The sequence below is a fragment of the Zalophus californianus genome, chromosome 17 (genome assembly GCF_009762305.2).
Source record: "Zalophus californianus isolate mZalCal1 chromosome 17, mZalCal1.pri.v2, whole genome shotgun sequence".
Lineage (NCBI taxonomy): Eukaryota > Metazoa > Chordata > Mammalia > Carnivora > Otariidae > Zalophus > Zalophus californianus.
Genome location: NC_045611.1, coordinates 53,841,194 through 53,863,816, shown reverse-complemented (window position 1 = coordinate 53,863,816; position 22,623 = coordinate 53,841,194). Strand labels below are relative to the sequence as shown.

Genomic DNA, 22,623 nt, shown 5'->3' with positions numbered 1-22,623 from the left:
AACGCTGAAGCTATTATTATTATAGTTCTTGCCATTGTTGTTATGATCAGTCCGCCCCCCATCCCCTGGCCCCAGCCGCCCACCCCCCGCCCAGAGCCCCGCCCCCAACCCCTTCCCCACCAGCTGTCCCAGCACCAACCCACCCACTGAGCCACCCACCATCCGCTGCCTTTGCCCTGAGCACCTGCAACCTCAGGGCCCCGGCGGTCGGGGGGGTGGGGGGTGCAGCCCTCCCAGGGCCCCCTCGGCCACCTCCTCCCCCTTTGTCTTCTCCAGTCCGCCTCCTCCCTCCCGCCCCGCGGCCTCCCAGCCTCTCCTGCCCACACTTCACCTCCACCGTTGCCTTGTCTGGCACCTCACCTTCTCCAAGTTCTTCCTTTGAGTCTAACTCAACTCTCTGTGGCTGCTGCGAGGCCACGGCCTGGACGGGTGCCGGGAGTCTGATGGGAGCCTGCGGCGGGGCCCCGCGTGGAGTGTGTTTGGTGCTGGGGAGCTTGTCTCTTGGCAAACACTCCTGGGCGGGAGAAGGATGAGGGAACAGGAGGTCCTGCAGGCGTCGAGAAGACTTGGGAAGCCAGACTCCAGACCCCCGGCCCCCACCCCAGACTTCCGGACCTGGCACATCACCCTCTCTCTGTTCCTTCGTCTGTTTGTCTCTCTTTCTCTCCCTCCATCTCTACCTCTTTATCTACCTTTCTGAAACCGTGCAGAGAACTAAGTTTTGAATCAGACTGACTTCTCCATTACTGGCCAACTGCCTTGGGCAGCCTTTCTCTCCCCACCCCACCCCTGCCTCGGTTGTCAGTTCTGCGAAACGGGTATACTCTTCCGGTCAGGAATGACGAGACAGTGCAAGAAGGGCAGGGTTGGCCGGAGCAGGGAGGTGATGGTGGCCAGCAGAGAGCCGCCTGGGGGTTGGGAAGCAGGCGGGCCACACACGGGGTCCCTGTCCTTCACTGAGCCTCTCGCTCTTTCTCCACCCCACAGCCCCCCGGCGCCCTCGCGGAGCATGAACATTGAGGATGGCGTGCGCCCGCAGCTCCCCGTGCCCCCCACTGCCGCCCGGTAGGATGTCCTGGCCCCATGGGGCCCTGCTCTTCCTCTGGCTCTTCTCCCCACCCCTGGGGACCGGCGGGGGCGGCGTGGCCATGACAGTGGCGGCCGGAGGGGGCTCCCCGCCGGCCACCTCCTGCCCCGCGGCCTGCTCCTGCAGCAACCAGGCCAGCCGGGTGATCTGCACGCGGAGAGAGTTGGCTGAGGTCCCGGCCAGCATCCCTGTCAACACGCGGTACCTGAACCTGCAGGAGAACGGCATCCAGGTGAGCTGGGCCAGCAGCCAGTGGGGGCGGGGGGGCCACAGGTGGTGGCCGGGTCCTCCTGCTCGAGCTGGCAAAGGCCTTCTGGGTGTCCCCTTGGCACTTATGAGATCCTGTTTGCATCCTGTTAACTTGAGCTCAGTCTGTCTGGGTTTTCTCGCGCGAGGTTCCCTGTCTTTGTGCCAGCGTGTTGGGGCTCAGGGGTAGGACCACCTGCCTGCCTCCCACAGTGCAGGACAGGTGAGCCCATGGCCTAGCCCCGGAGTCACAGGTGTGCAGAGCGACCCTTGCACGAGGCCTCTGTGCTGTCCACACGGCTCTACCCGCGACATGGCCTTGGGCTGCTGAGGGCATGACTTTGCGCCTCAGTTTCTTTATCTGAAAAATGGGGGATGACAGAGCCCCTGCCCCCAGCGGCTGGGTGAGGACTGATGGGTTTCATACTTGTCAAGGACTTAGAATCTTCTGACACCTGGTGAGCACCCCTTTGCTGTGCAGCGTGGAGCTCGTGTGCCCGCTTCCCGGAGGTGGTGTGACATTTGGAGATCTAAGCACTCTCACTTGCCCGGTCCCGTGTCGGCATATGGCTGGGGCTCCGATGGGGCACTTGCCATCCGATTCGCTGTGACCGTGACTGAGGTGGGCTATAAATGATGCTTTGAGAGCAGAGCTGTGCGTTTTTAATGCAGGGTCTCTACTCTGTTGGCATCTGGGGCCTGGTGGGCTCTGGTTGTGGGGGCCGTGCCATGTGCTGTAAGATGTTGAGCAGCATCCCTGGCCACTAGACACCAGCAGCAACACCCCCCGCCCACTTCCCCAGATAGCTCCAGATGTTGCCAGATATTCGGGGAGGAGGGATTGCCCTAGTTGAGAACGACCATTTTAAAGACATGTGTCAGTACCCCACACCATGCAAGCCACTCCTGACCCTGGTCCATAAAGCCAGGAGAGAAGAGGGTTCCTGTGTGGTGTCCCAGGCCACTGGGAGCTAACATCCCTTCCCCCATGGCACACCCTGGTCTGTCCCTGGGAGGGGAAGGGGTCGGTGTTCCCCATCGCCCTGTCCTGGAGAGCCTGGGGATGGGGTTCCCCTCTGCAGAAGAGAGGGGATCTTTTAGGGACACAGCACCAAGGGGGCTGCCAACATCAAGAAGGCTGTCCTGGGTGGCCACGGAGCAAGGACCAGTGAAGCCAGAGTTGGGGTCCAGAAACAGAAGGGGCCTTGTCCCATTGCCCCAGCCCTGCTCCTGCGGGATGGTGTCCTCCGGCTCCAGGCCCTCTTCCTCAGCAGCGCCCCTTTCCTCCCCGTGCGCTTTGAGTCCACCCTGCATTCTCAAGCTCTAGTCTCAGCTGACCAGCCCCTGACTCCTGGAGGGGTACTGACACCCTCACTTCGTTCTCCCCTTACATGCCCTTGTTCCCTGGACTCTGTCTGTCCGTTTCCGTCCTTCATTTCCTCATGTGACGATCAAGACGTGGCCAGCGCCAGCTCAGTGCCAAGCCCTGGTTTTGGCCGTGAGCGGGATGGGCAGGCCCCTTCCCTGCTCCTGGGCGGCTCACCTTGCAGAAGGGAAGAAACAGTAAACAGACGGGATGGCATGTTTCCGGAAGGGGCGATGTTTGCGCATTAGGAAGTGCTTCTGTGACGAGGGGCTGCACCCACAGACTCGTCCTGGCGACCAGAGATGCCCTCCCCCAGGCCCAGACCAGCCTCCCAGTGGCCACCGAGGCGTGCTCGCCTCTGCCTAAAACCCCCTGGCAGGTTCCTAGACTCTGGAATGAAGTCCAGGCTCTTTATTGTGATAACAAGTCCTGTGCCGCTGGGCACAGCCTGCCAGCCTTATAGTTGACACCAGTTGCCCTCCCAGGGCTGAGAAGTTGCTCAGGCCACCGCTCTGCCTGAATTCACCTCTCTCTGGCCCTTGGGTCCCACAGGCAAGCCTCTCTTCACTGCCTTCCAATCTGGGCCCACAGACTCCCCCTCCAGACATCCGTGCCCTCGCCCTTGACGCCTGTGTTTGTTAAATATCTCTTGGTTGTCTTCTGGGTAGGGGGCAGTAGTCTAGGACAACCAACACTGCACCTCCCCCGGCCCGCATTCTAGACATAGGCATGGTCAGTAATAAGTAAATGGTGTGTGTTCAGGATGCTGAGGGCTGTGGGAGAAGGAAACAGATGGGGGAAGGGGATGGTGGGTGCAGGAGGAGGGGTGGTTGGCTGCGGCTTCAAAGATGTGAAGTCAGGGTGGCCTCATGGAGAAGGTGACATTTGAGCAAGAGATGAAGGTGGAGCCTTGTGGAAGGGCGTTCCAGGCAGGGAGGACCGCAAGTGCAAAGGCCCTGGGGTGGGAGCCTGCCTGGTGTGTGGGAGGAACAGCGACAGGCTGGTGTGACGGGAACAGAGAGAGCCAGGAGCGAGGTTGGGAGGTGAGGGCAAAGTGACAGATCCTGCAGGGCCTCATGGTTATGGTGAGGACTTGGGCTCTCCTCTGAATGAGACGGGAGCCATTCTGAGCGGAGGGCAGGTGGGCTGCTGACTTGGGTCTCTCTGGCCGAGGTTTGGGAGGCCTGTAGGGCACATGGATCAAGCGCCAGGGGGCCTGGGTTTGAATCCTGGATCTGCTGTTCCCTTGCTGGTGCAGAGTTCGGGAGAGAGATGCCGGGAGCTCGGCTGGGACCAGGCTGGTTGCGGTGGAGGTGGTGAGAAGTGGGCAGATTCTGGGTCTGTTTGGAAGGTGGAGACAACAGGATTTTCCAGCAGAGTGGGTGTGGGAAGAGGGAAGAGAGGATGACTCCCAGGTTTTAGGTCTGAGCTGGCCCCTTTGCTTGGGCCTGTTTGCTTGGGTGTCTGTCACCCCGTCTCCCAGGCCTCTGGCTTCCAGACTTTTGATCCACATCCCTGTCAGAGGAATGGAGCCCCATGGACGTGGGTGAACTTATTTGTGAGTCATGCGCAGGTCTGCTGTAGGCATGTGTCGTGTGCCCTCAAACCGCCTGCTCCCCCAGGGTGGAGAGTACCCTGCCCCCAAGAGTGGACTCTTGTGAACATTCAGTGAAACGGGCCTCCCTTCGGGGACACCCTGCAGCTGGGGGGCGGGAGTGAGGCTGCCGAGGGAACCATCAGAGGAACTTGAGGAAATAACTTTTTAATTATCCAAATAAAAAAATGAAAAAAAGAAAAAAACACCCCTAGTCCCACCGCCTAGATATAAATAACTACTGTTTATATTTTGTTTTAAAGCCTTCCTGGCTCTTTCCTGTGCCCATGTCAATGGATTTTTAAATTATTTATTACAGAATGAATGCAAATTAATTTAGAAAAACTAGGAAATACACCTAAGTAAAAACACAGGGACAAAAGCCAAGCGGAATTCGACAGACAGGTAACTCCCATTAGCATCTAGTTCTTTCCGTTCAGATCCTCTCCGCGCAGGCTCCCGGTGTGCGTCCGGTGGGCAGCCCTGGCCAGCGGATTTCTGCCTTTTTTTTTTCTTTACTTTTTGGAGAAAAAAATGAAATCACACCACTTGATACTGGTTTGCAGCTGACTCTAGACACCTGAGCGCGTAGTAGGAGCATCTTTCTCCCTGACGCTCGTCTAAAATGTCAGTGTTAGTGGCTACGTGGGATCCCGGTGCATGGCCTTCCCATTACTGCACCGGTCGCTTCTTCCCAGTGTCGGAAGTGATAGAGACAGCCCTGTGGTCAGCATCCCCGGTGCGCATTCTTGGAACTTCCCAGAACCCGCCCCTGGGATAAATTCCTAGAAGCAGAATCTCAGGGTCGGAGGGAAGACGACAGAGGTGCTGCCGACAGGTCCTGTGTGTCCTGCTCTCTGATTGTCCTTCCTCACAATGGCTGGTACTTCCCCCGCACTCGCATGGCAGTGTGTGTGCGTGTGTGTGTGTGCGCATACAACACACTCACATACGCGGCCTGACACCAAAGCCCCAGAGAAATGGCCAGAGTTCTGGGGATGCGAGAGTCTGCCCTGTCCTGTCCGTGGTCACTTGCTTGTTGTCTGGCTCCGCACTGATGGTCACTCCCACGAGGGGGGGGCCTTCACCGTGCTCCCTGCTGTATGCCCAGCACCTGAACAGAGCCTGGTACACACTGGGTGCTCAGCAGATGTTTGTCCATGGAGAGAAGGCCGGCTCCCGAGCTCCCACCTTGAGGACTTGGCAGTGTGTGTGTGTGTGTGTGTGTGTGTGTGTGTGTGTGTGTGTGTGTCCACCGGCCTCTCTAGAACAGTGCATCCACCTTCGGGGAGGGCTCAAACACTGTTCTGAGACATGACAGGGACAGCATGTGCCCTTCAGGAGCAAAATAATTTTTAACTATCTGCAGTCTTCCATGGGTCCTTAATTGTTTCTGATGGGACAGGGGTGTGCAAGCCCAGAGCTCAAGGAGATACCTTCTAGGCAGAGGCCTGGAGATGCCCCTTCCCCCTACCTCCCAGTCCCCACGCCACTCAGGCCATGTGTCAGTGCTCTCACACCTCACACAGCCCCCCTGCACCCCCCCACAGGCCTGCTCCTCCTCCTAGAGGCTGGGGTCCTCCCTGGCACTGAGGCCTTGTGCCTTCTCCTTCTTCCTCCACTGCCTTGTATCCATGTCCCCACTCTGTTCCCCTCCTCCCCACAGCCAATTGTCCTAATGTGTTTACTGTGGATCTTTCTGCTTGTGTGTGTTCTTGCAAAATGCTTATTGTTGCTTTGTGTGCATGTATTTTTAATTTATGTAAATGAAGCTGCATTATAGATGGCTTTCTTTGTCTCTCTGTTTTCACCCAGCCTGGGTTTTTAAGAGCCATCCACATCGGGGTGTGTGCGTGTGTGTGTGTGCGTGTGTGTGTGTCTACTCTGTTGCTTTAACTGCTGCAGAATTCTCCTTGATGGGTGTTCCCCCCCCCCCCCCCAGTTCCTGCCCTCCACCTCCTAAGTCAGGACAGACACCTGGGAGGCATGGAGCTGCCTCCACCACAAATTCTCCCTTGAGACCCCTTTGGAAGCTGTGTGATAACATCTTTGGCATACACGCCAGGGGGATCGCTGGGTCAGAGGTCATGCACGTACTTAACCTAACGAAGTACCTGGAGCCATGGAGCTTTCAGGGAGCTGCCCGGGGTCCCTCGGGGTCCGCCATGAGGTCATTTGGGCAGGGTGTGAGAGCACTCGACTAGGAAGGGTGCCTCTGTCCTAAGAAACCAATCCATCCACCCGAAAGAGGGGCTTAGAGGTGCTTCAGAGAGTGAGCTCGAAGGATGGCCCAAGGGCCAGAGGGCGGAAGCCGGCTCAGTTCTTGGGCATCCTGGCATTGGTTCTTACAACAGAATGTTATGCAGCTTTTCAGAACAGAGCTTCAAAGAATATCCAATGGCACAAGGAAATGCTTAGAATAGGCTCCTGAGCTCTCAAAGGATGCAAGTAGGACGTCCCATGTGTTTTCAACACTGCAGGGAAAGCAAAAATAAAATGCGGGGACCACTCAGAACTGTTCATACTGCCTTTCTCTTCGCACTAGTGTTCTGGAGGATATTGAGTTTCTTCTTTTCCCTCTCTTTAACGTCTGAATTTTCTTCAGTGAGGGCACTGCGTACTTTTTGTAATCAAGGAAAAGTTATACTTAAAAACAATACGTACAAAAGGTTGTACAAGCTGAAGACAGAAGTCTGTACTGGGATTTGCTCACCTGCCCCTGGAGAAGGGAAGAGAAACCAGTTTGCTGAGCGCTGACCCTGACTGGGGGGGGTGGTGGACTGGGAGTGCTTTTCCTGCAGGGACCTCTTCATTCCCATGAGGACAGAATTACTTCTCCCATTTCACGAGACAGCCCCTCCCCTGACTCCTCACTTCTGAGCCTCACACAAAGAATCTCGTGTCTACACTTCTGTCTGCCTGGCTTCTGTGTGCTCCCCGTGGTTGCCAGGGCTCCTCCTTGTCCTCCCTCAAAGCCACGGCGCTTCCCCTCTGACCCTTTTATTGTTGGATGATATTCTGTCCCATGAAGTTACCACCATCTCTTCATCCATTTCCTATTGATGGGCATTTGGCTTGTTTCCAGTGTGGGGTTCTCCCTCGTCCTGACTTTAGATTTAGACTCCTCCTGAGCCCGAGCAGGCACAGTGGAACTCCTCCCTGTTCATTCCGTGGAGAGGGGCCTGTGTGCTGCGGGCTGGAGAGGTCCCTGCAGGAAAAGCACTCCCAATCCCCCTGCTCAGGGTCAGTGCTCAGCAAACTGGTTCCCAGGGCGCCTTGGGCTCGGGCCTGACTGCACACCTCTGGGACTGTCAGCGAGCCACAAAGGTGGTGGAGTCCGACACCATTGGAGCTCAATCCCACAGGTGTCCCCCCTGTCACGGGGAACCGTCTGAGCCTACCCAAGACAGAACCCTTCAGGACGTGGCCCCGCCGGCCTCCTGCATCACTGGGCCCTCACGCTGGCCCCCTTCTGCTCCCGCTCAGCTCAGCGCCTTCACGCTTGATGTTCCTTCTTTCTAGAATGCTGTTCCACTCTCCCCTTCATCTGCTCAGCACCAGAACTTATGATTGTGGGGGACAGTGAGGTGTGACTCACAGCTCTTCCTGGGGTACATTATCGAACCCGTCTGGGCCTCAGTTTCATCATCAGTGAAATAGGGATAATAACATAGAGCTGCTGAGAAATTCAGTGCCTTCGTTCTTTGGACAAACAGACTGAGCGCCACTATGTGCTAGTGGGGGATGCTGGTCACATGGGGATGCAGTATCACAGGAGGCAGCATATGTATATTCGCTCCTGAGGACCTAGCAGGGGACCCTTGCGAGTGGCCTGCTGCTGAGCAGCTCTAGCAAGTGTTGACAGTGAGACTTTTGTCACGGTCACCCTGGTCTTTTTTTTTTTTTTAAGATTTTTATTTATTTATTTGACAGAGAGAGACACAGAAAGAGAGAGAACACGAGCAGGGGGAGTGGGAGAGGGAGAGGGAGGCTTCCTGCCGAGCAGGGAGCCCGATGCGGGGTTCGAGCCCAGGACCCCGGGATCGTGACCTGAGCCAAAGGCAGACGCTTAACGACTGAGCCACCCAGACGCCCGCCCCCCACCCTGGTCTTTACTGACTCAGGGAAATGTCTCAACCTCAGAGGTGCCTTCCCTGAATTCCCAGTCAGGTCAAGGCCCCCAATGCCCATGGCATCCCAAATGTACTGATCACACTTGTGCACACTTGTCAAGTCACCACTGGCCCAAAACACAACCATGAAATTAACAAATCAGAAAAGGTCTTGCCATCTTACAGAGCCGTGTGGCCTCCCAGGAGAGGGACAGGTGGGGGTCCCCGTGTTTTAGTTTGAGTAGCTAAGGCCTGAGAGACAGAAGAACCATGTCTCCCCCTCCATTAATTACATCACCTCTCTGAGCCCGCCTCTCACCGGGGAGGGTGGGAGGAGGGGGATGTGTGTGGCCCCCAGCCATGCTCCAGGCTCTTTCCACAACAGCCCTGTGAGTAAGTCCTGTTCTTACCCCATTTCACAGGCTGGGGAGACCATGGTGTAGGAGAGGAAGGCCCTTGTGCAAGAGGCCACAGTCCGGAGAGGAATTGGGACTTAGCCCAGGCAGTCTGGCTGCAGAACTGGACATTTTCAACACTATTCCAGACGTTTCCTAATTCGTAGTTATCTGGGCTCTCTGTATCCCTGGTGATACAATCACAACATTGTATCAGAGTCCTGACTCTGTCCACACAGCCAGCCCCTGCTCTGGCCTTGTCCTTCCTCACTGGGACACTCGCCCCAGCTTCCTCCGGTCTTCCCGTCCCCCGCTGTTCCCCGCCCCAGTCAGAATAACCGCATCATCCCTGGACTTTAAACCGGCTAGTGCTCCCCTTGCAGCGAAGACCCTTCCCAGGCTGGCCTGTCCCTGACCCAGCCGCACCACACTCAGGCTGCCCTCCGCTGGGCCCAGACACTGCCCAGCCCTGCCCTTCCAGCCCTGCGGAAAACACACCTTGACCTTGAATGGCCACGGCCACGTTCTGCACTTGCCTGGCACCAGGCACCCTTCCTCGAGGGTTCCAGATATCTAGTTTAACCCTCACGACTATGATACCCAGAAGTGAGTCTCGCCCCACATAGAAGCAGGCTCCACGCTGGGAGCTGCCCTGAGACCATGCGTCCCTCTCCCTGTACTGCCTGCCCATCCTGTGCCTGCCGGGCCCTGGCTTGTTCACAACCCTGATTCGTTTATTGAGCAACTACCGTGTGCCAGGCTCTGCTGTAGGCACAGTGAACAGGACCTGCTCTGTGCTCCTGATGGAGGTGGGAGCTGAGCAATCAGTGGGGGGCGGGGGGGGGCGCGGGGGGCCAGGGAGCCTCCCTGGGAAGGAAGGAGGTGTCTGGCCCTGGCCTGAGCCTTCTCCTGGTCCCGCCCACCCACTGCCTTAGGCAAAGCTGGGGTGTACTTAGCTCCTGATATAGACCTTACCTCTCCTCCTCAGGCATTATCTACAGCCAGGTTCAGATGCCTGTCTAGGCTAGGGGTGCCGGTGCAGAGGTGGGGAACAGGCCAGACTGCACCAACAGGGCAAGGCTTGCCCCAGGAGGCCTGAGAAGGCAGCTCCTAGGTGGATGAATGGGAGGAGATGAGGGGGAGGGCAGGAGGGATGAGTGGACGGAGGGTCACACGCGTGAGTGAATGGGGCGGGTACCTGGGAGGAAGAGGTCTCACGGAGCAGGGATGGTTAGGAGGCCTTAGCAAGGAGAAAGGCTTTTTTTTAGGGAGCCTTGAGTGACTAGTGCCCTGAGCAGGTGCAGAGGCTGGGATGGTGTTCCGGGAGGGGACAGCATGAGCCCAAGTGTGGAGGAGGAGAAGGAAAGTGACAGAAGCTCTCAGGCACTAAGCTCCTAATGTGTGAAAAGGCACTTAATCCTCTCATCAATCCTAGGAAGTAGATTTTATAATCCCCTTGCACAGATGGGGAAGCAGGCCTAAACTTGACCCCAAGTCACAGAGGTAGTAAAGGCGCAGCCATCAGGACTCCAGTGGTGTGACCAGCAGGCTACGGGGCTCACGAGCGAGAGCAGCCGGTGGGGCTGGGGCAGGGAAAAGACAAGCCTAAGTCGGCCTGGGGTGCTGAGGAAGAGTGGAGTTTGGGCTCTCTCCTCTCAGGTGAATAGTGGGGGCCGCTGAGCTCTGGCCAGAGCCCTTCCCCACCCACCGCCCCGTGCAGCGGTGGAGGGCCGGCCCGTGCGGGCTGAGAGTTGGCTCCAGCCACCCTCACCCAGCATGGTTCCTGGAAGGTGGGGCATGGAGCCTCTGGGCACCTGCCGGTAGAGCTCAGTGCCAGCATGGCCTGGAACCTTCTAGCAGGTTTAGAACTTGTTGGGCCGCGAAGGGGTGGGGTTGACAGAAACAATTATGGATTTCACTGAAGGAGATACTGTGTTCTAAATGGCCACCCTGCCCCTGGGTTGTGCTGAGTTGCTGTGATACGGGATTGTTCTCACTTAGTCCTCAGGGCCCCTGCACCCATGTTACAGAAGAGGACACCGAGGCCCCGGGAGGCTGAGTCTAGGCCCAAGAAGCTCAGTGCAGGAGCCCCCAAGCCTGCCAGGCTCCCTCAAGGAAGTCCCCACTGAAAAGAGAGGCACAGGGCCCTTATCTCAGGGAAGGAGGAACTACAAGAAATCATCACAAAAGCATTTGGTACAGGAAAACAACGTTTTTAAAATTTTGAATGCAAAAAAACGTAAGAAAAGACAGTAAGCTACTAAACTTTGTTATTGGTTCATTACATTCAAAATGTATAAAAACAATTTATCTTCATAGTGTTAAGATGAACAATTCACTTAATCATTTCCTACCACAGTTAAATTTTTAATAAAGGATTTCTTGACAGTTTAGTTTCTTAAAAACCCCAACAGAATGCAGTGGGGTTTTTCAGTGTTAGTGATGTTTACCTACCATAGCTGAAGTGGAAAGTCCCCTAAAGAATAGGCCAAGTTCCAGGATGAAAGGAGAGGAGAGGTCCCCCTTAGGGTTGGGAGTGGTCCTCGATGGGGCCCCCTTCCCTTGCCTGACCGGCATCTGTACCCTTGATACTGAGCACAGAGCCAGGCGCACGTGGAGGAGGGCTCAGCAAACGTGGGCTGAAGAAGTGAGGGGCTGTGGGTACTTGGCTATTAGGTAGCTGTCAGAAGCAAGACCCCAGGATTACCTCCTCTGCAGCATCACAGAACATCAGTGTCCTTCCAGGCCCAATGTCCACTCCAAGACTCCAAGAACCAGTCCCCACCTTGTCCATCCTACCCTGGGCCAGTGGTCACAGGAGTGCCCCGGTTTAAGATGATCTGCTTGGGGGGGGGGGGCGTCAAACTGTGCTGTGGAGCAGCCCACACCTGCCTCTCCCCCTGCAGGCAGGGCAGCACCTGCGAGCTGTTTACACCATCACCACTTAAATGATCATTTGCATAATTATTATGTTTAGTGTCCTCCCCACTTGAGGTCAGGCTCTGGGAAGTCAGGGCTGCGTCTTTCTTTTCCACAGCTGGATCCCCAGAGCCCAGCAAGATACTTGACACATAGCAGACACTCAAAGAATATCTGTCGAATGAGCAAATCAACACGTGGGGTAATGGTTGAGCAAGGAACAGGTGCCACAGCTCAAAGAATACATTGGAAACAAGAGAGAGCCCAAGCCTCTTGGCTTAGGGTGGACAGACGTGACGGAGACTTCATATTTATTTAGATTGAGGAGAAGCAGACTTCGAGTCCTGGTTCCGCTACTTTGGAGCTGTGAGACCGAAGGCAGATAACTTTTCCTCTCTGCAGTAAACCATCAGATATGAGGGGAGACAGAGACATGTGGCTGATAACCCCCACGTGACAGGATTTCCACAAGAGCTAAATAAGATCACCACCTCAGAGCATTTGGTATGGGGTCTGGTACACAACAGGCACTTAACAAATAATGGCTTTGCCCTTCTGCCTCATCAGGAACCTGCCCAGGATGATGCTTTGTTTCAGAGTAGGGATGGGATCAGCCTTGTATTGCTTGGGAGGAGAGGAGAGGAACCAGCTGACTGTGGTCTTTAGGTATGCATGTTAAATTTTAAGGGTGACCACTGGAAGAAGAGAAAGGGAAAACATATAAATTCTAAACTAGAGGGGCACCTGGGTGGCTTAGTTAAGCATCATGGCTCAGGTCACGATCCCAAGGTCCCAGGACCAAGCCCCACGTTGGGCTCCCTGCTCAGCATGGAGTCTGCTTCTCCCTCTGCTTGCCATTCCCCCTGCTTGTGCTCTGTCTCACTTGCTCACTCTCAAATAAATAAAATCTCTTTTAAAAATTATAAAAAATAGTAGATGAGGGAAATGGACTAAAAAGAAAATCAATGAAAAAGATGGCAGGAAAGAGAAGGAATAGGCTGCAAAAAATCAGGACAAACAAAAAGCACGAAATAAGAGAATAATTCCCAATGTATTAGTAATTACAATAAATGTAAATGGACTAAACATCTAGTTAAGAGACAGAGATTTTCAGACTATATTAAAAACAAAATCCAAAAGACACACCTAAGACACCAGGTCAGAATGGATGAAAGCAAGTAAGATGGCACATGCTGACCAAAAAAAAAAAGAGTAAGTTGGAGCCAGTTCTGTCACTGAGGGTTTCAGCACGTTGGCATTGTCACCCAGGCCAAAAGGTGTGCAGTACACAACAGCTGACACAACTGGGGTGCTCTCCAAACCTGAGCCTTGTCCATTCTGGCCACTCACTCAACACGCTTGGCTGAAGTTGGCCATGAACCAGGGGACAGGGAATGCGGAAACCATCCAGATGGCGTCCACTCATAGCCTAGCCAAGAGGAAGGATGCATTAAGCCAGTGTGATAGGAGAATGTGTATGACATGTTGGTGAGCAGGGGAACGAAGAGCGCTTGCTGGAGGAAGGCAACTGGAATTTCCCAGAGAACAAGGAGGAGGATGGCATCCCAGGCAGGGGGCACGGCCTGTGCAAAGGCAGAGCACAGACAGCATGTGGAACCCGTACATCTCCCTGTGGCTGGAGCAGAGGAGAGGCAATGGGACAGTCCTGCAGGGCCTCTGACCCCAGGTCGAGGGTGATAGGGAGCCATGGGAGGACTGTGAGCAAGGATGTGGTGGTGTCTGAACTACATGTTAACCAATGTAGAGGAAAGATGCTGAGGAAGAAACTGGATGCCCAAAGTTGGACAAATGGCCATGCTCACTATGAGCTGAATCAACAATTTTAAATATATATATTACTGCATGTTTGCCATGTCCCAAGCACTCTCGATCTCATCCAAGCCTCACAGTAATCCTGCAGTACCTGTGAAGAAAGTGGGCTCAGAGATATTAGGACACTCACCAAAGGTCACACAGCTGGTCAGCAGCAAAGCCACGATTCAAACCCAGACCCAGCAACTCCCCACTAGGCTGCTCCCCAGGCATCCTGCAGAGGAGGGAGAATTGACTGGAATCCTGGTAAAAATAAAAGCACTCACTATTTAAAGCAACCCTACAGCACATCTTCAATAAAACCAGGCTTCCCTTTGCAGCAACACCCCCGTCCTCCTTAGATCTCAAGTGCATTAGTAAAGTGATTGGGGGGACCCCACCCCCCTTGGAAATGCCCCTCAATCTCCCTTCACACACGCCCTCCTGAGACAAAGCACACAGAGCAGGAGCGGCCTCAGACTCGGCCAGCAAGCACCTGATGGACATACGGTAGTCGTGGTCGCTCTATCCAGAGGACCAGGGAGACGTGGGCTGGAATCCCAGCTGTGCGCTTCCCAGTGGGCACAGTGGGCCGCCCTACCGAGTCACTGGACCTCACTGAGCCTCGGCCTCCGGGTTCACACCCCAGCTCCGCTGCTTCCTCATTATGTGACTTCACTGAGCAGGTTCCTTCTCCGAAAAGTAAGCCTAATGACACCTGCCTTGCAGGGCTGGTGGGGGACAGCTGAGGTGACCAACGAATGCTCAGTCCAGAGCCTGGCATTTGTCACCTCAGCTCAGTGAGCACCTGCAGTGCCAAGTCCTGTGCTGAGCAAATGTCAGCGATTCCCTTGAATCTTGAGGACAACTTTGTAAGGTCGATGTCACAATGCCCTTTCACAGCAAGGACCCCCCCCCCCCGCCGCTTGCTCCTTCAGAACTGCTTTATCCCCACGCAATAAAAAGCAATGAATGAATGAATAAATGAGGGACATTTGGTCTGGATCCAAGGGAGTGAGCAGGAATTTTCCAGCAGAAAAAAAGGGAAGGACATCCTGAGAAGAGGGAACAGCATATGCAAAGAGAGTTCCAGGAGTTGTTATTGGCTAAGTGACACTGGAGTGAGGACTGCAAAGGGCAGGGGGCCGTGCAGAAGGGAGGGGAGAGGCAGGCAGATGCCAGGCCAAGCAGGGCTTCTGATGTGGGCTCAATTTCCTCTGAGAGCACTGGGGAGCCATGGAGGGCTGCAGGCCCACCTTCCACCAGGAAGCTGGGCTGGGGGGCTGCACTGAGAACAGGGACCCTGGAAGGAGGGAAGAGCAGGTGGGCACACAGTGCTTTCCTGCTCAGCTTGCAGATGGGTTTGCTGGGAACTGGGGAGGCCCCAGAGCTAAGTGCCACGGAGACTGGATGAGGGCAAGTTGTCTTCGGCTCCTGGGCCAGCAGCCCTTTTGTGCTAGATTTCTCGGACCAAACTCTCACGCCTAACCTTTTAAGAGCCCACTGCATTCTCCCCCTGGTGATTAGCAACAACCGGATCCTCCTCCTGCTGCTGCAGTTGTCCTTACTATTATTTTTAATAGAAACGGCGAGTGAGGGCCTGCTTTGTGCCGCACCAGTGTTTCCCAGGGTGATGATAAAAGGCACCCTGCGAGGAGGGTTCTGTGCTTGTGATGTTTGGGAAACCCAGAGTGGAGCAAAGTGGAACCATCCTTCCCCACAGGACTTCCCGGACTTCCAGCCCACAGCAGTGGCGCCTCCAGGAGGGACTGCGCGGCTCTAGACGTTTGATCAGGGAAGCTTTTTGTTGCTGCTGTCGTGTAGCATCTCATGGGATGAGCCCGGGTCTCCCCGGTGCTCCGTCGTTCTCCCTCCGAGGAGGGAGCCGAGGCTGCAGCCACCCATGTGGCCACGGGAGCCGGGTCCCAGGGCTTCTCAGAGTCCTGGGGCTGCGCCCCCTAGTCTTGGGTACAGGCTGGTTGCCTGCAGAGACCCCGGGCCAGCCCTCCTTGAGGCCATCCTGCCAGCGTGCTCCGCCCCTCCCCTGGCCCCCAGAAGTCAGATCCTGCGGGTGCCACCAGCGAGCTTTAGACCAGACTCCTTCATGTGATAGCATTTACTGGGGTTTCGTCCCGCTCTAAAAGTTAGTCACGTTTACTGCAGGAAATTAGAGAAGGCAGAAGTGTATTTCGGAAAATAAATAACTGACCCTGGCAATTCCATCTCAATGTCCCAAAGGAGGTATAACCCTGGGAAACAATTCTAAATAGCCATGAAAATTGTTTTTGAAGCATATATCATGAAAGGGAAAATACAGTGTAATACTATTTTTTAAGTTTTATTTTTATTTAAGTAATCTTTACCCCCGACGTGGGGTTCAAACTCACAACCCCAAGATCAAAGAGTCACACACTCTACTGACTGGCCAGCCAGGCGCCCCTACAGTGTACTACTACTGTTAAGGGGAAATGCAGGGCCAAGGAGAGAATACTATGTCACCAAAATTTTGTGAAATATAAAAAAAAATGTAAAAAAGAGATATATCCCTGCATTATATGCAAGGAAAAAAGATTAGAAGGATGTATGCCAAACTGTTAACATAAGGTAACATAAGTAGAGGTCCTTTGGCTCATTTTTCTTTTCTTAAGACTTTTTCCTGAAATGAGTATATATTACTTTTATCAGCAGGGGGGAAAAGGCGTACGGAAATTTGCTTTGTTATTCTAGCTCATGTCCACTGAGGCCGCAGGAGGTTTTAGCTGATGTCCCTTCCCAGTCCCTCCTCTGAGCTGTTTTCCCCGGCCACCCAAACTCCATCCCCCTGTTCCTGGAAACCATTCACATGATCTGAGAATCACAAAGTTTTAACAGCCCAAATGTATCTCCTCGTCTGTCCCTTTCACCCTGAGCCCACAAAGACTCCCTCCTCAGGCCAGGTGCCCAGGGCTGTTCTCCTCAGGAATCTGGTTTCCACGGAGGGAAGGACCCTAGGGCACCGCTGCGACCCCTGGAGGGGCCTGGACTCTGATGATAAGGGCATATAAACAGCAGAGGCAGGGGCTGGGGGGGGGGGGTGGCACGGGAGCTGGGTGTCAAAGGACAGATGTCAGGAGGCCAGAAAAAAAGTGGGGAAGGTCTTCCTGGCAGAGCGAACAGCAAGTGCAGAGCCCCAGAGGCTGTGTTCTGGGACCTGCCGTGAACAGGAAAGGGAGGAGGAAGGGGAGGGCGGAGACTGGCTCTTATTATGGGATGGCACTATCGGGGCGTCATTCCTGGTCTGCGTCCGTGTGGAGTGGAAGAAACTTGTGCTGGGAATAATGGGGCTCCTGGAGGGACCAGGGGTGTGGGCATAAACAGAAGTCTGGGACCAGGTATCCAGGTGGGAGAGGAAGAGGCTGAGTGCGGCTGGGCCATGGAATGGAGAGGAGGGGATGGGACAAGCAGGGCCGGGGGGGGGGGGGGGGGGGCTGGCGGGCCCCAGCGCGTGTCAGGCTCACGTCCCTGATTTTCAGTTAGATGGTGCAGTAGGGGGCTCTCTGAGCCGCCCTCCACAGGCTCCGATCCCAACGGTGCACACGTTACTGAACGCCAACAAGAGCCCCCAAGTGCTCTCCAGCGATCGCAGTGTGGCCTCCAAAGTGGCTCTCATTCTCCCTTCACGGCCAGCCCTGGATGGGAGGCCCAGAGAGTCCAGCCACCAGGCCCCATAGCCAGGAGGTGGGGACGGGATGCAAACCAGGCTCTGTCTTCACTGCGCAGATGGTGTCCGAGCCACTGGCCACCTCCGTGGGCCTCCGTTCCCGCCTTTCGGAAACGGGCACTAACAGTCCTAGTTCATAAAGCTGCTGGAGGATAAAACGCAGCTGTGTTCACAAAGCCTCGAGGAGTCAAGGAAGCGCCTGGTAACCTGCACGGCCTAACAGGATGGCCACACTGGCCACACAGGGCCGCTGAGCGCATGGGCTGTAAACCACACATGGAGTTTCGAAGACTGTGTGCAAAAAGAGGGTAAAATATCTCCTTCGTAAGTTCTCATCTTGATTACATGTTGAAATCGTAATATTTTAGACATATTGGGTTAAATAAACATATTATTAAAATTGATTTCACCTGTTTTGGTTTTGGTTTTCTTTTTTTAATGTGGCTTCTAGGAAATTTAAAAAGTAAATATGTAGTTCACATTGTATTTCTGCTGAGTAGCACTGACGTGAGTAGTGGCTGTTGCTACTCTGTGATTATGACAGTGTCAGGAATATTATTGTTCCTTAAGCTGGGTGCCTCTCAAGTACGGTCTTTTTAAAAAATAATTCTTTATTTACTTAAATATCTTTTTTTTTAAAGTAGGCTCCATGCCCAGCTCCAAGCCCCAACGCGGAGCTTGAACTCATGACCCTAAGATCAAGACCTGAGCTGGGATCAAGAGTCGGACACTTAACCGACTGAGCCAACCAGGTGCCCCTAAAAAAGCTTTTTAAAGTGTTTTGCTACTTATTATAAAAGTACCTTGGGTTCATTAAAGAAATAAGTAAATAAAAATTGTCCATAATCCCTGACAGCTGGAGTTCACTGCCAAGAAGAGCCTGGAGTATGTACTTACGGTCTTTTCTTGGTGCATATATGAGTATAGCTAATTCTTCAGCTTCTTTTTAAAATTCTACAAAGTCACAGGGTGCCTGGCTGGCTCAGACGGTGGAGCGTGCAACTCTTGATAAGGTTGTGAGTTTGATCCCCACACTGGGCGTAGGGATTATGTAAAAATAAAAACTTTAAATAAAATAAACCCTACAAGGTCGTGACCACATAGTATGCTGTTTGGAGTTCTCTATTTCCCCTTCAATATTATAACGCAAGCATTCCCTCAAGGCGTTAACCAGGCTTCACAAATGCCATGTGATGCCTGCGTGATCGGCCACGCCTCAGTAGACCCGGCACTGTGACTACTAAGGAGAATCTGGTAAGATTCTGCCTCCCGGGCCCAGCCCAGCACCGCCCCTCCTGTGGCCCCTCAGCCTCTGCCCTGAGAGGTGGCAACCAAGTTCAGGGGCTAAGAGGCGGGACTCTGGAGACAGATGGCCTCAGTCAGATAGCAAGTCTGTCATCTCCTCCTTTGTGACGTTGGGCGAGTCACTGCACCTCTCTCCGCCTCCCGCTAAGATGGAGATAATTCATAATCCCTCCTGTGAAGCCCTTGAGGCCAGATGTTCTGACATCTGCTGGTAAACGGTGAGGCACTAATGTCCAGCGCATATTTTATACCGCCCGCTGGGACCTTCTACCCCTTAGCAAGTGTGGGACTAGTTCTAGAGTGAAGTGTTTGAATAGTCACATGAGTGGGATCAATAAAAGCTCTAAATAGCTTCCCATGAGTTCTGATCGGGCTCTACCACCGAATGGTATTTTGGTGCCAAAGTTAGGGAAAATCTTCCGGTTTTCGGGGCTTTATGGATTTCACAGTCCCAGATACTGAGTAAGTACCTATCTCGTAGGACAGTTTGGCAGATTAAATGAGTTGTTGCCCATAAAGCATTTAGAATGGTGTCTGGTGCCAAAAAGGGGCTCAGTGCCTGTTAGCTGTTGGTGTAAGTGTTTTTTTAATCTTTTTTCCTGAGGTGTAATTTACATGTCACAAAATGCCCCTGTTTTCGGTATAGTTTGGGGAGTTTTGACAGTCTTATTCATCCAGAGGGCCACCACCCCAGCTGAGAACACTTCCATCACCCCAGAAAGCTCTCTCATGCCCTTCGCCAGCCTGGCCTCCCCCCACACACTTAGAGACCACCACTTAGCACATGCGGGACGTGGGATGGGCGGGACCCTACCACTCACACCCCTTCACGTCTGGCTTCTTTTGCTCAACACCACGCCCGCCCATGAGATTGGTCGTGTGTATCCATAGTTGCTTCCTTCTCAGGAGCCACAGTGTTCCACGGTGCGGACACAGAGCGTGGGTCCTCGAGCGGTTGGCAGACATTCGGGTCATGTCTGGTTAGGCCATAATGAACACAGGCGCTGTGAGCACCCATCACAAAACCTGGGAAGGACAACTGCTCTCCTCTCCCTCCGGGAAACACTCGGGAGTGGGCGGGCCCGGTCGTAAGTAACGTGTGTCATAACGTGTGTCACGGTGTGTTGAGCCTCGTGAGGAACAAACTGTTTCCCAAAGGGGTCTTCCGGTCTCACACTCCCACCCGCAAAGAGGGAGGGGCGGCCGCTCCGCACTCGCACGGGCCAGGCGTGGGGACGCTGCGGTGATTACCAGTCGTTCAGGCCTCGTTGACTGGTGTCTCCCCTCCCCCACCCCAGGTGATCCGGACGGACACGTTCAAGCACCTGCGGCACCTGGAGATCCTGCAGCTGAGCAAGAACCTGGTGCGCAAAATCGAGGTGGGTGCCTTCAATGGGCTGCCCAGCCTCAACACGCTGGAGCTGTTCGACAACCGGCTCACGACGGTGCCCACGCAGGCCTTCGAGTACCTGTCCAAGCTGCGGGAGCTCTGGCTGCGCAACAACCCCATCGAAAGCATCCCTTCCTACGCCTTCAACCGCGTGCCCTCCCTGCGGCGCCTGGACCTGGGCGAGCTCAAGCGGCTGGAGTACATCTCGGAGGCGGCCTTCGAGGGCCTGGTCAACCTGCGCTACCTCAATCTGGGCATGTGCAACCTCAAGGACATCCCCAACCTGACGGCCCTGGTGCGCCTGGAGGAGTTGGAGCTGTCAGGCAACCGGCTGGACCTGATCCGCCCGGGCTCCTTCCAGGGCCTCACCAGCCTGCGCAAGCTGTGGCTCATGCACGCCCAGGTGGCCACCATCGAGCGCAACGCCTTCGACGACCTCAAGTCGCTGGAGGAGCTCAACCTGTCCCACAACAACCTGATGTCGCTGCCCCACGACCTCTTCACGCCCCTGCACCGCCTGGAGCGCGTCCACCTCAACCATAACCCCTGGCACTGCAACTGCGACGTGCTCTGGCTGAGCTGGTGGCTCAAGGAGACGGTGCCCAGCAACACGACGTGCTGCGCCCGCTGCCACGCGCCCGCCGGCCTCAAGGGCCGCTACATCGGCGAGCTGGACCAGTCGCACTTCACCTGCTACGCGCCGGTCATCGTGGAGCCGCCCACGGACCTGAACGTCACCGAGGGCATGGCCGCCGAGCTCAAGTGTCGCACGGGCACCTCCATGACCTCCGTCAACTGGCTGACGCCCAACGGCACCCTCATGACCCACGGCTCCTACCGCGTGCGCATCTCCGTCCTGCACGACGGCACGCTCAACTTCACCAACGTCACGGTGCAGGACACGGGCCAGTACACGTGCATGGTGACGAACTCGGCCGGGAACACCACCGCCTCGGCCACGCTCAACGTCTCGGCCGTGGACCCCGTGGCGGCCGGCGGTGCCGGCGGCGGGGGCGGCGGGGGCGCCCCGGGAGGCGGCGGCGGCGGGGGCGGCGGGGGCGCCGGCGGCTACACCTACTTCACCACCGTGACCGTGGAGACCCTGGAGACGCAGCCCGGAGAGGAGACCCTGCAGCCGCGGGGGACGGAGAAGGAGCCGCCGGGGCCCACGACGGACGGGGTCTGGGGCGGGGGCCGGCCGGGGGACGCCGCCGGCCCGGCCTCGTCGTCCACCACGGCGCCCGCCCCGCGCTCCTCGCGGCCCACGGAGAAGGCGTTCACGGTGCCCATCACGGACGTGACGGAGAACGCCCTCAAGGACCTGGACGACGTCATGAAGACCACCAAGATCATCATCGGCTGCTTCGTGGCCATCACGTTCATGGCCGCCGTGATGCTCGTGGCCTTCTACAAGCTGCGCAAGCAGCACCAGCTCCACAAGCACCACGGGCCCACGCGCACCGTGGAGATCATCAACGTGGAGGACGAGCTGCCTGCCGCCTCGGCCGTGTCCGTGGCCGCCGCCGCCGCCGTGGCCGGTGCGGGGGGCGTCGGCGGGGACAGCCACCTGGCCCTGCCCGCCCTGGAGCGCGACCACCTCAACCACCACCACTACGTGGCGGCCGCCTTCAAGGCGCACTACAGCGGGAACCCCAGCGGCGGGGGCTGCGGGGGCAAGGGCCCCCCGGGGCTCAACTCCATCCACGAACCTCTGCTCTTCAAGAGCGGCTCCAAGGAGAATGTGCAAGAGACGCAGATCTGAAGCCGCCGGGCGGGCCCCCCCCCCCCCCCCGGGGCTCGGGCCACACCGGGACCCTCCCCACGGCCCCGGCCCCCCGCAGGGAAGGTCGGGGAAGGAGGGGCCGCAGCCCCGCCCGCGTGCGCACCCCAGGGCGGCTCACCCCCCGCGAGGACAGGGCGGGGGCTCCGGGAACGGAGCCCCCGCGGTTCTGGCCGCACCCCCCCCCCATCCCAGGCGAAGGGAGGGGCTGCAGGATTCCGGAGAAGTGGCTGGAACCCTCCGCTTTTCCTCCTCGCGCTCGCAACCGACCCTTCCCGGCCCTCCGCCTTCCAGGAAGAGAGAGGAGCTTTTGGGGGGGTGTCCTTTCCCCTCATCCCCAACGACCCTCCTTTTACGGTTCATTTTTTGCAGTTTGACGCCCGTCCCCCCTCCCGCCCCTCTGCCCTCGAAACTGAAGAGACAGACGCGCGGTCAGAGCCCCCAGACACCCTCCCCCGCCCCTCCGCCCTTCGCCCCCAGCCCTCACCTGCCCCACAGACTCTTTTGATACTGAAGGGAGGTTTGCGTCAACGACTACCTGCTCTGTAATTACTTTAAAAAAAAAACACGGAAAAAGTAAAAAAAAAAATATTTTTTTTGGTCATGAAAGCATGGAGGGCAGAGAAAACAGTGAATGCGGGCGAGGGCACAATGAGGTTGGAGAAGTCAAGTGTCATGGGCCCCACCCAGAGGGTCGCAGGGGTCGGCCCTTCTGGGTACTCTTAGGCCCCTCACCCTTGACCTCAGGAGCCCCAGAGAGGGGCTCAGGCACCCAGCACATAGGGATGTACTGGGGCCCTCGTCCCCCACCCCACCCCACCCCACCCCCGGGGTTCCACGGGCTGGGGGCTGGGCAACTCCTAGTTTCGGGATCCAGGAGTCCAGGATCCAGGTGTGGGCAGGGCCATGCTCCCTCT

At 56.0% G+C, this 22,623-nt stretch overlaps 1 protein-coding gene across 7 annotated transcripts in view; it reads left to right on the top strand.

Moving 5' to 3' along the window:
* Nucleotides 1–22,297, top strand: part of LRRC4B (leucine rich repeat containing 4B) — a 59,326-nt gene extending 37,029 nt beyond the window's left edge. For all 7 annotated transcript variants that reach the window (XM_027617288.2, XM_027617290.2, XM_027617289.2 and 4 more), the window contains 2 exons: nucleotides 988–1,319; nucleotides 19,835–22,297. In XM_027617288.2, the coding sequence (XP_027473089.1) occupies nucleotides 1,023–1,319; nucleotides 19,835–21,688 (2,151 nt within the window). In that variant the 5' untranslated portion in view covers nucleotides 988–1,022 and the 3' untranslated portion in view covers nucleotides 21,689–22,297. The remainder of the gene's footprint in view (nucleotides 1–987; nucleotides 1,320–19,834) is intronic.
* Nucleotides 22,298–22,623: the final 326 nt, after the last annotated feature.